At 46.1% G+C, this 14,839-nt stretch overlaps 1 protein-coding gene across 1 annotated transcript; it reads right to left on the reverse strand.

Moving 5' to 3' along the window:
• Window positions 1–7,728: 7,728 nt before the first annotated feature.
• On the reverse strand, window positions 7,729–9,880 carry LOC125756781 (uncharacterized). Its single transcript, XM_049411724.1, has 4 exons — window positions 9,624–9,880; window positions 9,467–9,561; window positions 8,945–9,017; window positions 7,729–8,152 (listed from the first exon to the last, which is right to left on the reverse strand). Exons 1-4 carry the CDS (start codon window positions 9,673–9,675, stop codon window positions 7,941–7,943), a joined length of 432 nt encoding a protein of 143 aa, XP_049267681.1. The 5' UTR covers window positions 9,676–9,880; the 3' UTR covers window positions 7,729–7,940.
• Between the last annotated feature and the right edge of the window lie 4,959 nt (window positions 9,881–14,839).

The following is a 14,839-nucleotide window of genomic DNA, read 5'->3' on the forward strand; positions in this document are numbered from 1 at the left end:
ACAGAAACTGAATCCTATATAAAGACGCTGGAGTCGCTTTATTGGTGCACGTAATCTTGAATCTATTTAAAACTCATGTTGTGTTAGCTAATGCATAACCAGCAGGCCACCTAAGAAAGTTGTGATATCGAATGCGGTAGCATTACTCCTCGCTGAGCTTCGTTCGGTTTTTGAAGGTATGAAAACCGAGCGTTTGGCTTCGAAACAACCACATGCACAGTCTCGAAGATGACTTCATTTTTGTGCCGTTTTTGTGCGACGATTTTCCGATGGCGGCTCGGTCGCAAAAAGGGCCAAATAACGCTTTCACCTAAAAAAAGCTTGCCAGCTAACGTCCGCCCCGTGATCCACTGTTGTACTGATTGCGGCTGTAAGAATACAAAACTAAATCGCTTTTTTCCTGACTACTTCCTAAGCAACTAAAGTAAGGATAATCATAACATCATCTCTTCGTCTAGCTACGAACGATTCGTCACGTCAAATTCTTCCTTGAAGCGGTTTCCACGAGGTAAACTACCGGCTGCTCTTCAAATTGTAAATCACTTCACAAATATCTGCTCATTTTAAATGAGCTGTGTAATATATCCTACTGGCCTTAATAAAGTTGGTATGTATTGCCGTATACCTAGTCATGCTACACCAATGATCATCATCGATAAATATATGCTTTGTTAACCTCAACTGCTATCTTTGAGTACTTAATAAGGGGAGGCCGAAAATTTCTAAATGCAATGAGTACATGACAGAAGTTGAGAAGTAGACGTAGGATTGAAGAGATCAGAAATCATTGAATAGGGGGCGTCGCTGGAGCCGAAGTTGGACGAGGGCGCTTGTAGAAACGCTGGTTCCAGCGACTACCTATGTTCAAGGATTTTTCATCCCGTAAGTGCAATCAAGAAAGTACGAAAGTTAATGCTTGAAAATGAATCATTTCTCATTTTACATAGCACCATAAAGAGCGCTATGGCAAAAACATTGTTCCATGAATATGATGTTTCAAAAAACGCAAAATTATGCGATGTTTTCCATGAAATCGTAGCTTTTGTAATTATTTGGGGTAATTAAAGGATTACCATGCAAGTTACCCTTAATTACCACTAGATATATTCGTAAAGCTATGGCCTTGCCACTAAGGGATGTCGTCGATTTAGTCTGTCGGAAGTGGCTGCAGACTAAGGCGCAGGAAATTCAGATACAAAAAAAAAAACCACGACAGTGACACAAACGCGGGATGATAAGTTATAAAATGGATGTGCATGTTTCGGAGTCCTTTTCTTACGAAATAGGTACGAATATTTCATGCGAAAACAATAAAATTTTAAAAATATCAAATGAACGAAAGATAATTTTCAGGGCTCGTTTCTTTGTTTGACAAAGACTTAAAGAAAACCAGCAGTTTTCTTGAGAAATATCAAAGGCATACGTAATCAAATAAGAAAAAGAGCATCGAGAGCAACTCATTGTAATATCGAGTGGGAATGGTACACGCGCTGACCAAATAATGGGATTAGTTTTCTGATATTGCCAAAGAAGGCTTCGGTTGATGCAATCCGCACACGTTCCCGTGGCAGGCTTCGATTATCTCGAGAGTTGCCTCGCTACAGTAAATTGAAATAGCCAAAACCACTCACGAGTTCAATACGAGCCTAGCTGCTATGGTATTTTTTAGTTACACCTTACCAACGTGCTCAGCTGTTTTTGCTGCTATCTGCGTCTCGCTAGCTGATGTTTCGTACGAGCCGACGCGGTTTTCACACATTTTATTTCACGTGGTCTCTCTCACATTGCACTCCATCGTGCAACAAAATGACTATTTGCTCAAGTATGGGTACCTTGCGAGGTGGCGCGTCGAGTTCCTCGGAAGTGGTGGCGACTTCCTCCGAGCTACTCTGCGCGGCGGAAGCACACGTGGCCCTTCCCTTGGGTGCCGCTGCAATGGATCTTTCGCTCCCGTTTCGACGACGAAGTGACATAGGCGTGGTCGTGGTGAGGACGTCTTTCCGGCTGCTATGGCCCTGATACAGACAAAGCACATGGCATTCCGCCGTGAAAAAAGGGCAGTTGCGCTGATGGCCCTTAAACCACTTGCGATTCATAGGAGCAAATCGGGAGAGCGTTACCACAGAGTTTATACTCAAAGTAGTCGAGGTTATAAAACTGGAGGCAGCCAAAATTCTAGAACTAGCTAGATATACAACCACTTGCAGTCTCGCAGATGACTTAATTTATGTGCCGTTTTTTTCGACGATTTTCCGATGGCGGCGTGGTCGCCCAAATATCGCTTTCGGGGAAAAAATGGCTTGCCAGCAAACGCCGGCCCCGTGATCCGCTGTTGCACTGATTGCGGATGTAAGATCAACAGGAGACTATATCGTTTTTTTCCTGACTTCTTCCTCAGTCATTAAAATAAGCATGACGATAACATCATCTCTTCGTCTAGCTACGAATGATTCGCCACGTCAAATTCTTCCTTAAATGGGCTTCCACGAGGGAAAGCATGGGTACTCGCACAAAGAGGGACGACGACACGACGCTTCAAATCGTAAAGCAGTTCGCAAAGAAATATATGCCCTTTCTAAATGAGCTTGTAATATATCCCACCGGGTTTAATAAAGTTGGTATGTATTGCCGTGTAACTACAGCCATGCTACACCGATGCACGTCATCAAAAATATATATTTTACTAAACTCAACTGCTATATTTGATTACCTAAGAGTCGTCTGTAATTTCTAAACGAAATCAATACATGAGAGGCGTTCGGAAAACATGCAGGCTTGAAGAGATCATGAATCCTTGAATAGGGGTTGTCGCTGGAGCCGACGTTTGGACGACGACGCTTGTGGAAACGGTGGCTCCAGCGACGACGTCTGTTCAAGGATTTTCTTCCCGTATGTGCAATAAAGAAACTGCGAAATCCAATGCTTAAAGATGAATCATTTATCATTTTACATAGCGCCATAAAGATCGCTATGGCGAAAACATTGCTCCATAGATACTGATGTATTAAAAAAAGATGTTTCCCACGAAATCGTCCCTTTTGTAATTATTTGGGGTAATAAAGAATTACCATGCAAGTTATCCTTAATTAAAACTAGGTATATCGTAAAGCTTCGGCATTGCCACTAAGGGTTGTGTGGTCGATTTAGTCAGTAGGAAGTGGCTGTAGACTGAGGCACAGGCAATTCAGATACAAAGCAAAATAAGAGGACAATAGTGACACAAAACGCCTGATTACTTTGAACCGTATAAGTTATAAAATAGATGAGCATGTTTGTGAGTCACATCAACGATATCATCATGATATCACATCAACGATATCATCATGATATCACGTCAACGATATCATTATGACGCACGTTGTAGTGGGGGTTTCCTGAAATTGCGACCATCTGGTGTTTTTAACGTGCACCGACATCGCACACACGGGCCACTAGCATTTCGCCTCCACCGGAATGTTACTGCCGCGGCGGGACCTTACCGTCGATTTTGAGGTCAGCAGCTGAGTACCGCAACCGCAATAACGCCCCGGTGGGCAAAGCTTCACCTTCAAGATGCATCTTCTCACAGCCATTATGAAGGCACAGTCCCATCAGGTCCTAAATTTTGCGGGTCTCCCGTGAGTTTAATTCGGAGGTAATTTGCTACCTAAAAATATTAAGACTGACAATGGACATGGAAAAAGACCGAAAAGCGATGTAGAGCGCAGGTGTAAAGGCAGAGACACTAATCAGAAGTGTGACTATCTACTACACTATCACGTACAGGCTGTTTCACACTTAGGAGAAAACTTGAAGCGCATTGCAACGTGCTATAAGTTTTCCCTTATTTGTTAAACAGCCTGTACATGCACTCTGCCATGTGCCGGGAAGGCTGCGCCTATTTAGCGCTGTACTAACTAACCTCTGTGGCTCGGCAGTGGTCAGCAGCTGTGCCCTCGGAATCCGATCGGCGGGACTTGCGCGCAGCATCGTGCCGGGCGAAGTGGCTGTGACCGTGATGGACAGCGACAAAGGCCAGGTAGCCCAGTGCCTGTGCGACGCTGCGACGGCAGTCCGTTTCGTGGCACTCGATGCAGGAACGAACCTCAGATGACACAAGGCGCCCACGCTGTGTTCCAACTCTTGCTCGTGCGCGTGCTGAAGCTGACGTAGCCGTCCCATTGCAGTCGGCAGGCTTTCGACGGTGGAAGGTGAAGGAGCTTCGATGATCGAAGTACGGGAGCCCATGAACACATTCCTCAGGTCCCAGGTACGCATCCTCTGGAAACCACTGTGAAGGAAACCTTTGAAAGACGTTCTGGACGGCCTGCGCACCCTTCTAGAACGCTGCTGTTTCGAGGGTAGTGCGCGAGCCGTGCATGTTGATGATGATTTCCTCTGAGGCCCGCTCCTCTTTTTTCTCTACTTCGTAGAATTTGCCCATCGAGGAATATTCACGATAACGAGAGAGATGAGCGCATTAGTTTCGTTAGTAGGTATCATTCAAGTGAAGAAAGCAACAAAGGGGGCGATCGGAGATCTCTGTTCTGCGCCGTTCGTTCGCGTTCGTTCTGATGATCGCACGCGATTGGCTGAAGCCGGACAACTCACGCCACTCTAAGGGGCGTGGCCATTTCTTTTTTCCTTGATGTTTTCTTTTTGGTGACGTCATGCCGCGTCAAACGAGCATGTCGTCTGCTAAAAGTGAACGGAGAGCGAGCCCGTTCGCTCGCGTTCTCTCGAGCGAACAATGGCGTCGCACGGCATCTATTTCGAGTGATGCGGCGGTTGCGGCTGCCGCAACAGCTGATTTTGAGAAAATGGCGCTTGCAACGGTGCTTCCTTGCTACGTTGGCGTTTCTCGAAGCAGATGCAGAATGGTAGGAAGTGCGAAATGCGTTTGAAGAGATGAGCGAGTGTGAATTCCGGCGTCGCTTTCGTTTCTCGAAACGTACGGTACGTTGGTTGTGCGACGAACTCGACCCCGTCATCGGGTGCCAACGAGCCAGTGGGATTTCAACAGAGCGGAAGGTGTTGTCTGCGCTGAGATTTTTTGCCAGCGGATGCTTCCAGCGAGCTGTCGGCAGCGAGGAATTCATCGGCCTGTCGCAGTCGTCCGTCAGCGAAACCATCCACGAGGTGGCACACGCCATTACTGTCGTTGGCGGGCAGAAACGGTGGGTGGCCTTTCCCGAGACCACGGACGCGAAGGAGCGAACAAAGGCGGCGCTCGCTCGGCTCGGGCGGATTCCCGTTGTGGTCGGGTACGTGGATGGTACGCTCATCGCAATCCCGAAGCCCCATGGCCTGAGCTCCGCGGACACGACGCATTACATGTCGGGGAAGGGACTCTACGCATTCAACACCATGATCGTGAGTATTATCCATTGTATGCGTAGCGAATTGTTTCATTTATATCGCTTAAACTTTCCGCTTTACTGAGGCTGTTGCAACTGAGTATAGTGGGAGCGGTATTTTCGATCTATCCAGAACGGGAATTGGATCGTTCCAGGGCACTTCGCTTAGGATAAGCGATGAAATCATGTGACGCGGAGTACACTTGGTTCAGCGGCCTGCACAGTGCATAATATTACCGTTGCTCGTTCGCCATGTGTACCGAAGCTTGATTCTCGATTTGTATTTGTGAGATTAGCGCTCCAGAATGTGCCGTAGTATGCCCTTATTGTTCATGTCGTGATGGACGTTATGGATTACATAGATGGATGATAAAACTTTACTTCGGTCCCTCGGAACGCGCCCGAGCATGTACATACATTAAATACGCATTTTCATAACCCTTTTTTTCAGTCGAAGTTTTTCGTGTTGTAGATATTTTGTGATACATTGCCTTAAAAATACAGCAGTAATTTGGTTAAAAGGCTTTGGTGGCTGGAAGGGTTGTTCCAAGCAGTAAACATGCAGACTACCCTTTGACACTGCATTGTCCTCGTGTTAAACTTAGGTAACTCCTACCCTGTCGATGATTGTCATAACTTTGTTTCAACAGTCAGTAACAGTGCAGACAGATAGTTACATTAACATATACGCAACATTGTACCAAGGTCCATTTTGGGTACAATTTGACTGAATTCTGCAGACATGTGATGCCGACTTGGAGTCCAGTCCATGTTTCTGGGGTCATGTCATGAATCGTGGGTATGGACGGGGAGCCCTCTCCGTCAGCACCTGGAAGCAAAATTCGGCTTGCTTGTAAGTGCTGTCAATGCTGCCATTCAAGACGTTATCAACTACAGCTGTTCATGCCGCCCTCGTGCAGGAGACTCCAGCTATACATTAGAACCGTGACTCCTGACACCAGTGCCCGGACGCCCAGCTCGTGGCACCCCTGATAACCACTACAACAAGGCCCACACCGCCATGCGCAATGTTGTGGAGTGGTGCAACGCTGTAAGCTTGTGCAGAGCTGCACAAGCATCATTGCTGCTTGTGCAGCTCTGCACGACATTGCGTTGGCGGCACATAAGCCTGTTCTCGAAGGGGACGATGACGACACAGACGATGCTGAGCTGCTGCCAGCAGCAGCTGAGCTACCACCACCACCACAACGGGAGCCAGCAGCAGCGCAACCGTGTAGTGAACCTGTTTCGAGAACCACCGGGCCTGCATGCTTGAGCATCTGCGCAGAGTACGCCGCCGCCTGCAACGACCTCGGCAGCATTGTGTGGTGCGTGTTTTTTTTTCATTGTGTTTGTCACTGGCATAAACAAAAGGCTGTTTTTTTTTACTACACTTCAAATGTTTGCTGCACATATCAACGAAACAGCATTCTCCTATCAATGAATAACCCCCTTGAATAGGTTGGCAAAAAATGTGAAGCTCACCCTGACTCACTCGTGAAATATATTTTGCTCTTGGGGCTCACTCAGACTCACCAAAATTTTCCTCAAGCGGATTCACTCGGACTCAGGCTCACTAAAATGTTTTCACCCGGAATCGAACTCACCAATGTATTACTCACCCGGACTCACAGCTCGATCTGAATCTGAGTGAGTCGGCTCATGAGTTTGCCGACCTATGCCCCTTGTCACACAACGCCATGCTGATGAAATACTTCGACCAGGTTGTAAAATATGGCTTCACACTAAGCACACGTGAGAGCTCACTGTGAATGGCACATGGTGCCATTCACAGCCAAAGTGGTAACCTGAAAAGGCTGTTTGAATCAGGACAGCAACATGCGGTAGCTTTAGTGCAACAAGAATGGTGCCTGTAAATGAGTGAACAACATGGGTGGTGTCAGAATGAAATTTTATTACAAGTATCACGAGCAATGCACATAAAAAGCAAATAAATAAATATCCCTTAAATTTAATGCCAAGGAAAAGAATATAAAAGTAGCTTCCTTTTATAATATACAAATGGAGTTACTACAAAGTGCCTGCTGCTCCTCTGCAGCAACACACGCGTCTCGCAGCACGAAAGTCATTGTATTACATGAAAACAAGGCACAGTCGAACCGGTATTAATCGAACTCGCTAAAAAAATGCAAGTTGTTGGTTGCTGATATGTCTTCCTCTATTATTGATTTCTGTTTGTACCCAATCCTATTGTCTAAACACTTCTAAGCAACAGAACACGTATTCGTCAACTATTTTTTGGTCTTGCAATATTTCAAAATTGTTGTGCAACCTAGACCGTTCACAAACGCATTTTTTTTTTCTAGGATGTGTAAAAATCGATAGAAAACGTACAGTGTGCCACAATATTCTACACGTATACACTATAAAGATACACTACAGTGCACTATGTGCATATACTACAAAATTGCTGAATGCATGACTGCTGAATTGCTGAATGCATGTACAATGAAACAGCACATCAGTGCTTCTGATATGCAGAAAAAGAAAATTAACTGAGAAAAAATTGCAGGGCACCATTGAAGCAAGCAAGCGTATCATAGCTCGTGATGTGAACAAAAATAAATCTACATGTATGTACAACTAGTCTTTACAAATCACTGTGCAGGTGGCTTCCGCTGCAATGAGGGCCCGGGCGAGGGTACCAACGCCTTGCAATTCGTGGACCACGTCACTGAGAAGTTGAACCTGGCGCAGCTTTCCAATGATGCCTGGCCCTGCCGCCTGGTGTTTGCGGCTAGTAACTCCAGCGCCTCGGCCTGCCGGTTGCCCCCATCTCGCAGCTGCGGCATGAGCTGGAAACCAAGAAATGTGTTGCCATTATCATCTATAAATTTCCTGCTACCGACTCTTCGCTGGAAGCTTCTGTTCGTGAAGAGTTTCAGTGTGTGCAACAATTTCCTCTGTGTTGAAAATCCACTGACCCAATGGCATCCATGAATGGTGCTTGGTTCACCGCACAACCAACGCACTTCGTTTGGACAGACCAAAGCGGTGCCGGAATTCATTTTCGCTCATCTCATCAAACGCATCTCACACCTCTAACCACCTCTGCATGAGAAGCAACCAAACAGCCCTTTTCAGGGCTACACAATCGTTTGCCCGGCTTTACGCGATGACTGACACAATCTCCTTCCGAAACCCTAGCTGCTGCAGTATGCAAAACATACAGCAAGCAGGTGTAACACAGGTGCAAACATGTGCATTTGTGTATGATGGCTATGTGAAGAAGTTATATAACGAGCTTGCTTTTTGAACAGTATATTTAGCAATAGCACATTTTCAGTTTCACTTTTGAAGCAACTGACAAAATAGGGAAACATTTCAAGATGTTGAACATTTTTGCAATGCTACCTTTTTGCTACATTTCACCATAACTGCAAGGCAGGACACCTGTTTATTCCATCTGACAGTTATGCATACAACTAACTAGCTCCTGCAACCGTTTGCCAAATTTTTTTCGTGCAGCTTTTTGTCTTTATGCCCACAGATGTCATCTCTTCACAAACATATGCCTGCACGCATGAGCATCACCTGTGAGCATGTAACACCATCTACAGTTAATCAAAAACATCAGCGAAACTTACGAGTTGGGGCACGGGGAAGATCCTGGGCCACATCCTCTTCAGCCACACCAGCAGCAGCTGGAGCAGGGCTCACCTGTTATAGTAAGAAGTTTCTTGATTGACACTGAGTGCAATAAGAAGTATGGAGTGGAAGTGGACAATAGCAATGTTTTTTTAGAATGTTTCAACAGCGGCATGCTATGACACACAGACTTCGGAGAGAGGGGTGGAGGGGGGGCAAGCCTACTGGCTACGCACCTCACTCGACTCGAGGGTCTGAGAAATGGGTTGTAACACGTAGGGTGCTCTAATGAGCTTCGAAATATAGTTCGCGGCTGTTCTTTCGTCATCACCGCAAATGTGGCTGTTTCGCATTCTGTTCTGGGCGGTGCAACGTGTTAGCACCTCAGCTAACGCGGCGGCCGGGTGATCCACTCGATATTGTTTGAAAAAGTAAAACTAACAGCGCGTAATGGCTCGAAGCAAATGAGCCCACTTGTTCGCAGCATACAAGTAACAATGATATTCTAAGCCAGTGCTTACCGATTCAGACCACCCGAACTCTGGGCCTCGCACACTCGTCTCTGTCGAGCACGACACGGCCGCGGTAATCCGAAATCTGGCCGCCTCGGGTGCCGCTGTAAAGCACAAGCGGGACGTGTAAGATGACCGACCACAATACAATTGTGCTCGCACTCACCTCTGCTGCCCTCGGAGTTTGGCAAGACCCTGCTGCGAATAGTAGCGCTCATTCCTCCATTGGGCCTGCCACTGGGCTCTGGTGTTACGCGCAGGGAATTCTTCGTTCAAAAGCGCTACTAGCTCCTGCCACATGTCGTCCCGGTCCTCCCTTGTGAACGACGGCTCCAGCGGGCACGACAGCGTCGCGATCTTTCACAAAAGCCAGCAGAAGCTCCTTTTGACGATCCGACACCCGAGAACCAACGCAGACGTTGCGATGGGACGACATTTTGAAACTGCGTCAGCCGCTACTTTTCTCTTTTTTTTTTCGCGTGCGCGACACCATCTAGCGACGACGTCAAAAAAACTAACATTATTAAATATCATTACTCAAAGCTGTTGCTGTTTGAAAGAGCGTTTGAGCTTGAGAAGCAAAAACAATAATTTTCTGTAAAGTAATTATATTTATTAAAAGGCGAGAAACGCTTCACGGTCCCCGTGCCGACGTCACAGGATGCGCGTCTACTTCCGGAAAGCTTTCCGCTTCACGATTGGCTGTCCTCTTCCTCTCGGCGGTTCTAGGCGGGAGAGCTGCGCCTCCTCTCACTTTTGTGACGTAGGCACCGCAGAACGAACGCGAACGAACAGAGATCTCCGATCGCCCCCAAAGTGTGTTTTAAGGCAAAAGCGTTTTTGAACTTGTTTCTCTGAAATTCCGTTGTCGCTGTCGTTGGTTGCGAGCGAAAAATCATCATCTTGTCCGTTACCGATAAATCGAGAGAGATACAAAAAAATAAATAATAAAAATATTCGGTTTGAGTGAGAATCGAACACAGGCCGTCTGCGTGGCCAGCAAGTGTTCTACCACAGAAAGATATTGCTTGTAACGGCTTCGGAATGAAACACTATATGAATGTCCTATAGTGGCAGGAGTCTCCTTAACGCATGTAATTTACGTTCCCGAGGCGTAGAATCGAGCCACGCGTCAAAACATGTCAATTACGAAACGAGTGGGTGTTTTAAATCATCATCACGTGCAAAAGCCTCAACAAATTGAGCAGATTCGTAGGTTCGGATGTTGCCTTAAGGACGCGTAGTGGACCCTTCGCTGATTAGCAAAAGGAAGAATTATGGCGTAGTGGGCCCTTATAAGGCGGGACGCCGGGATAAAATCGCGATAATAACCAAAAAATCAATTTTTGGAAAACAATCGCTTTGGCATATGTGGTCTCCTATTTACGCATTATCTAAACGATTACACTGTAAACGCACTCTAAGTTCCCAAAAAGATAATTTTCTAAGTGATGCCGCTGAAAAAGCTCAAAATCGCGCTAAAACGGCTGCCACCGACCGTTGCCATCTTGGCATTGTTTCAAAGCTCAAAGTTCTGCCTTTTCGTTGGCGCCCTGATCACGGCATAGAAAAAGCGCAAACGACAAAAGAATCGGAGGACGTTCTCCGAACCTTGCAACCTACGCGGCGTTCCTATTGGCGGAGCGTGCGGCACCGTTGACAGGGGTGATCGCAAAGCTTCTTCAAACTAATACACCACTATTTAGGCCACCTGACGACACCTTCCGTGGCCGCAGAAGTAGCGATGCAGTCCAACATGCCCAATATTTACATGCAGCCTGCTGCACTTGCGTTCCAAGGGGCTGCACAAAAGCGTCTCCGGTAAAAGATAGAGGGCAATGAACTTCCTAAATCAGGCCAAATTAAGAAGTAGAGGCGCAAAAGATTGCCTCCTGACAAGGACACCAATTATTATTGTCGTGGCACGCTTTAGCCTAGGGTCAATTGGAACCAAAACTTTGTTGTCCATTTTCTCAAGAGAGTGTTTTGTGACACTTCGCTTGTGGAAAGATAGCACAACTACGGCTAGACCGTTGTTTATGCTGTTGCTTTATTGTAATCCACAGACTGTGCTCTACTTGAACACGTTCTTGTAATTCATGTTTAGGCTTTCATTCTTTTCCAATGCATAATTACTGCATGGTACGGTTTTGTGACACACGTGCAATGCATTTAATGTTCAGCAGAAAACTATCAGGGCTGTTAAAAAACGCGAAAACTGCCTTTAAGTACAAACATTATTTGAGCAAAAATACAAAGTCATTCCAGCCTCCAAGCATGTTTCATCACCGTGCCAGGCTTTCCACAAGCGGAGCGCGAAGTTGCCGTTTCCTCAGGCGCCCTCTTTTCAAACAGAGGCCGGTTCTCACTCTCGTCGGTGGGCGGGCGTCTGCACGTTGACGTCGCAGAGACATAGCATGCTTATTGGCCGATAGCCGGATGAGATGCGCTTCTTGCCACGGGATGCCGCCAATTGCCCTCGCCGCACTCCTCAGTCTGCTAACTCTACACGGTAGCCGCACTCGCGCATGCGAATCACAGTGCGAGAGCGATCGCGTTTCATGATGCGCGCTGACGTAACTTCTTACCCCCGTGCCATTCCTCCCTGTCTAGCTTCCAGTGCGTTTGTCGGCACGAGAAAAGAGAGAAAGCGCTGAGAGCGCGCGCCAAACCCCCGTAACTCCGCTGATTCTTGACGGATTCGAGAAATTTTTGCAGCAATCGATTCGGTAGGCAGTAAACTCCGATACTAAGGTCATTAGATCATTACTTAGAAAGTGGTTCATGACCCCTTTAAAGAAGACTGAAATAATTATACACGAAACTTTGCTAAGGGCGACACTCTAAATATTTTCACGCGTAGCAAGCGTGAGAGGGGGGCGTGTTTTTGCACGCTTGTTCTATGCGTGGTGTGCCTTCCCGCTGAAAAAATCACACTTCCTAAGCGTGACTTGCGGGATGCATAACGCTTGCGAAGCGTGAGTGGGGGCGATTTTTTGCACGCTTGTACTAAGCGTGGTCCCCTTTCACGCTAAGCGCACCACGCTTGCCAACCGTGACTGCCAACCTTTTTAACGCTTAGAGAAGGTGTAAGAGAGGAGTTTTACTTACTTAATGCGGCGTTCTCCCGCTCCTTGAAATGCCTTTGTGACTGTCAGAAATCATCCAAAAAAAGCTGAAAGAAGATAATATTGGTTGTGCTGTATGGGCTTGGCGGCTTCTTGATGAGTATACATACTGATGCGCGACATTAATTAGCGCATTACAAAAATAATTTTTCCTTTTCATCTTGCACATGTGCAAACTGTACACTCTAAATATTTCACGCGTAGCAAGCGTGAGTAGGGGGGCGTGTTTTGCACGCTTGTTCTATGCGTGGTGTGCTTTCACGCTGAAAAAATCACGCTTCCTAAGCCTGACTTGCGGGATGCATAACGCTTGCGAAGCGTGAGTGGGGGGCGATTTTTTGCCACGCTTGCTCTAAGCGTGGTGCGCTTTTACGCAAAGCGCACCACGCTTGCCAAACGTGACTGGCAACCTTTTTAACGCTTAGAGAAGGTGTAAGAGAGGAGTTTTACTTACTTAATGCGGCGTTCTCTCGCTCCTTGAAATGCCTTTCTGACCGTCAGAAATCATCTAAAAAGAAAGCCGCAAGAAGATAATATTTTTTTGTGCTGTATGGGCTTGGCGGCTTCTTGGAGAGTATACATACTGATGCCCTGCATTAATTAGCGCATTACAAAAATTTATTTTCCCTTTTCATCTTGCACATGTGCAAACTATAGAACGCGACACTGCGAGATGGTAAAATGAGCTTGCTGGCTTCAACATAAATATGGATTTCGGTTTATAGTACAGGGAGTAGGCTAGAAATAAGAGACAAGCTTTCATTATTCACTGGCTACTCTTTCCATGTTGTACCCAACGGGCACGTATATACGCACTGCTCAACATCGGCAGTGCGGGTCTGTATTTACGGTGCAGCTAGCAGCTTGTGTACGCAGAACCAATGAATGTCACATGCGCAATATGAAAATTGAAACTTGATCTTTTGTAATTAGCTATTTAATGCCGGCAAACAGCATATATACCCGCCAAACAGCCGCCAAGCATCAACAAATACACACAACAAATATTATCTTCTCTCAGATTTATTTTTAAAAACCCTCTTCTGACAGTACAGAAACACATTTTATAGAGCAGGAGAATCCCGCATCAAGTAAGTAAAAATCCTCTCTTACACCTTAACTAAGCATTAGGAAGGCCTCCCGTCACGGATCGACAAGCCTCACATCGCGATTGCGGCGTTAGATCTTCGTTATACACCGTTCAGAATTTAGTAGTGTTAGCAGAATGAAGGCGTTCTCGATTGTCTCAAACTTTCATAAAGCATCTTCCACAGGTGCATCTGGCGAATCCTACAATTAAGCCTCTGATGTGCATGCATTCTTTCGAGGCGATTACTTATATATACGGTAGTCCAGAAATTTGAGTGAGGAATTTTGCGCGGAGTGCTCTGACACTTTACATTTTGAATCAAAGATAAGGGGTTAAGTAGAACGAAATATTTACAAGAATTTAAATTTGAGTAAAACTTTTATTGACCATAACTTACAAAAACGCTTCTTTTTATGGAAGAGCAATCCAAGAAAAAAACACACAGGAACTGTAAAATAGGCGCTAGATGAATTTTTGATGTCTCTTTAAGCAGCACATAAACTTTGATGTGTACTTAACTCAAACGAAGTGTAGTTCGTGAACAAATCCCGTAGCCTTTTCTGCGCCCATGGAATTTCGTCGATGCCGGCACGTTTAACGACTGCTTGAACGAAGCCAAGCAACTGGCCAAAAGCAGCCGGATACGCAAGGTCCTTGACGTAGTACACACAAACAAAGCACCAGTGCTTTTTCCAGCGACGTGTTCGGCTGTAGCTTCATGGTTTCGCTGGGCTCTTTGCCGCATACAAGCTCCTTCACGTCGCCCCACACAATGCACGGGCCAATAATGTTACGGGTGAAACCTGGCAAAGATAAAAAAGAAATTAAATTGGTACCTGATGGAATGAACCGTTGTCCAATTTCACTTGGTACAGAACTACAAATTCATGAAAATGATTTTGTACAAAGCTCACATTGCGACTGCGGCGTTAAATCTTCTGATACACTGCTGAAAACTGAGTATAGTGTCAGAAGAATGATGACGTTATGAATTGCTTCTGAAACTTTGGCTCTTAAAAAACTATTTTACTCACCTCTGAAATTAGGGCCATTTTCGCGAGCCTTGCCTCAGGTACGCATCCACCTCTGTGTACGATGGGTCCGCTAAGGATGACACTGTCGCCACTGCAGGCAGAATTTTGCTGAGGCTTTTGACATTCTCCT

Source organism: Rhipicephalus sanguineus, unplaced genomic scaffold (assembly GCF_013339695.2).
Source record: "Rhipicephalus sanguineus isolate Rsan-2018 unplaced genomic scaffold, BIME_Rsan_1.4 Seq739, whole genome shotgun sequence".
NCBI lineage: Eukaryota > Metazoa > Arthropoda > Arachnida > Ixodida > Ixodidae > Rhipicephalus > Rhipicephalus sanguineus.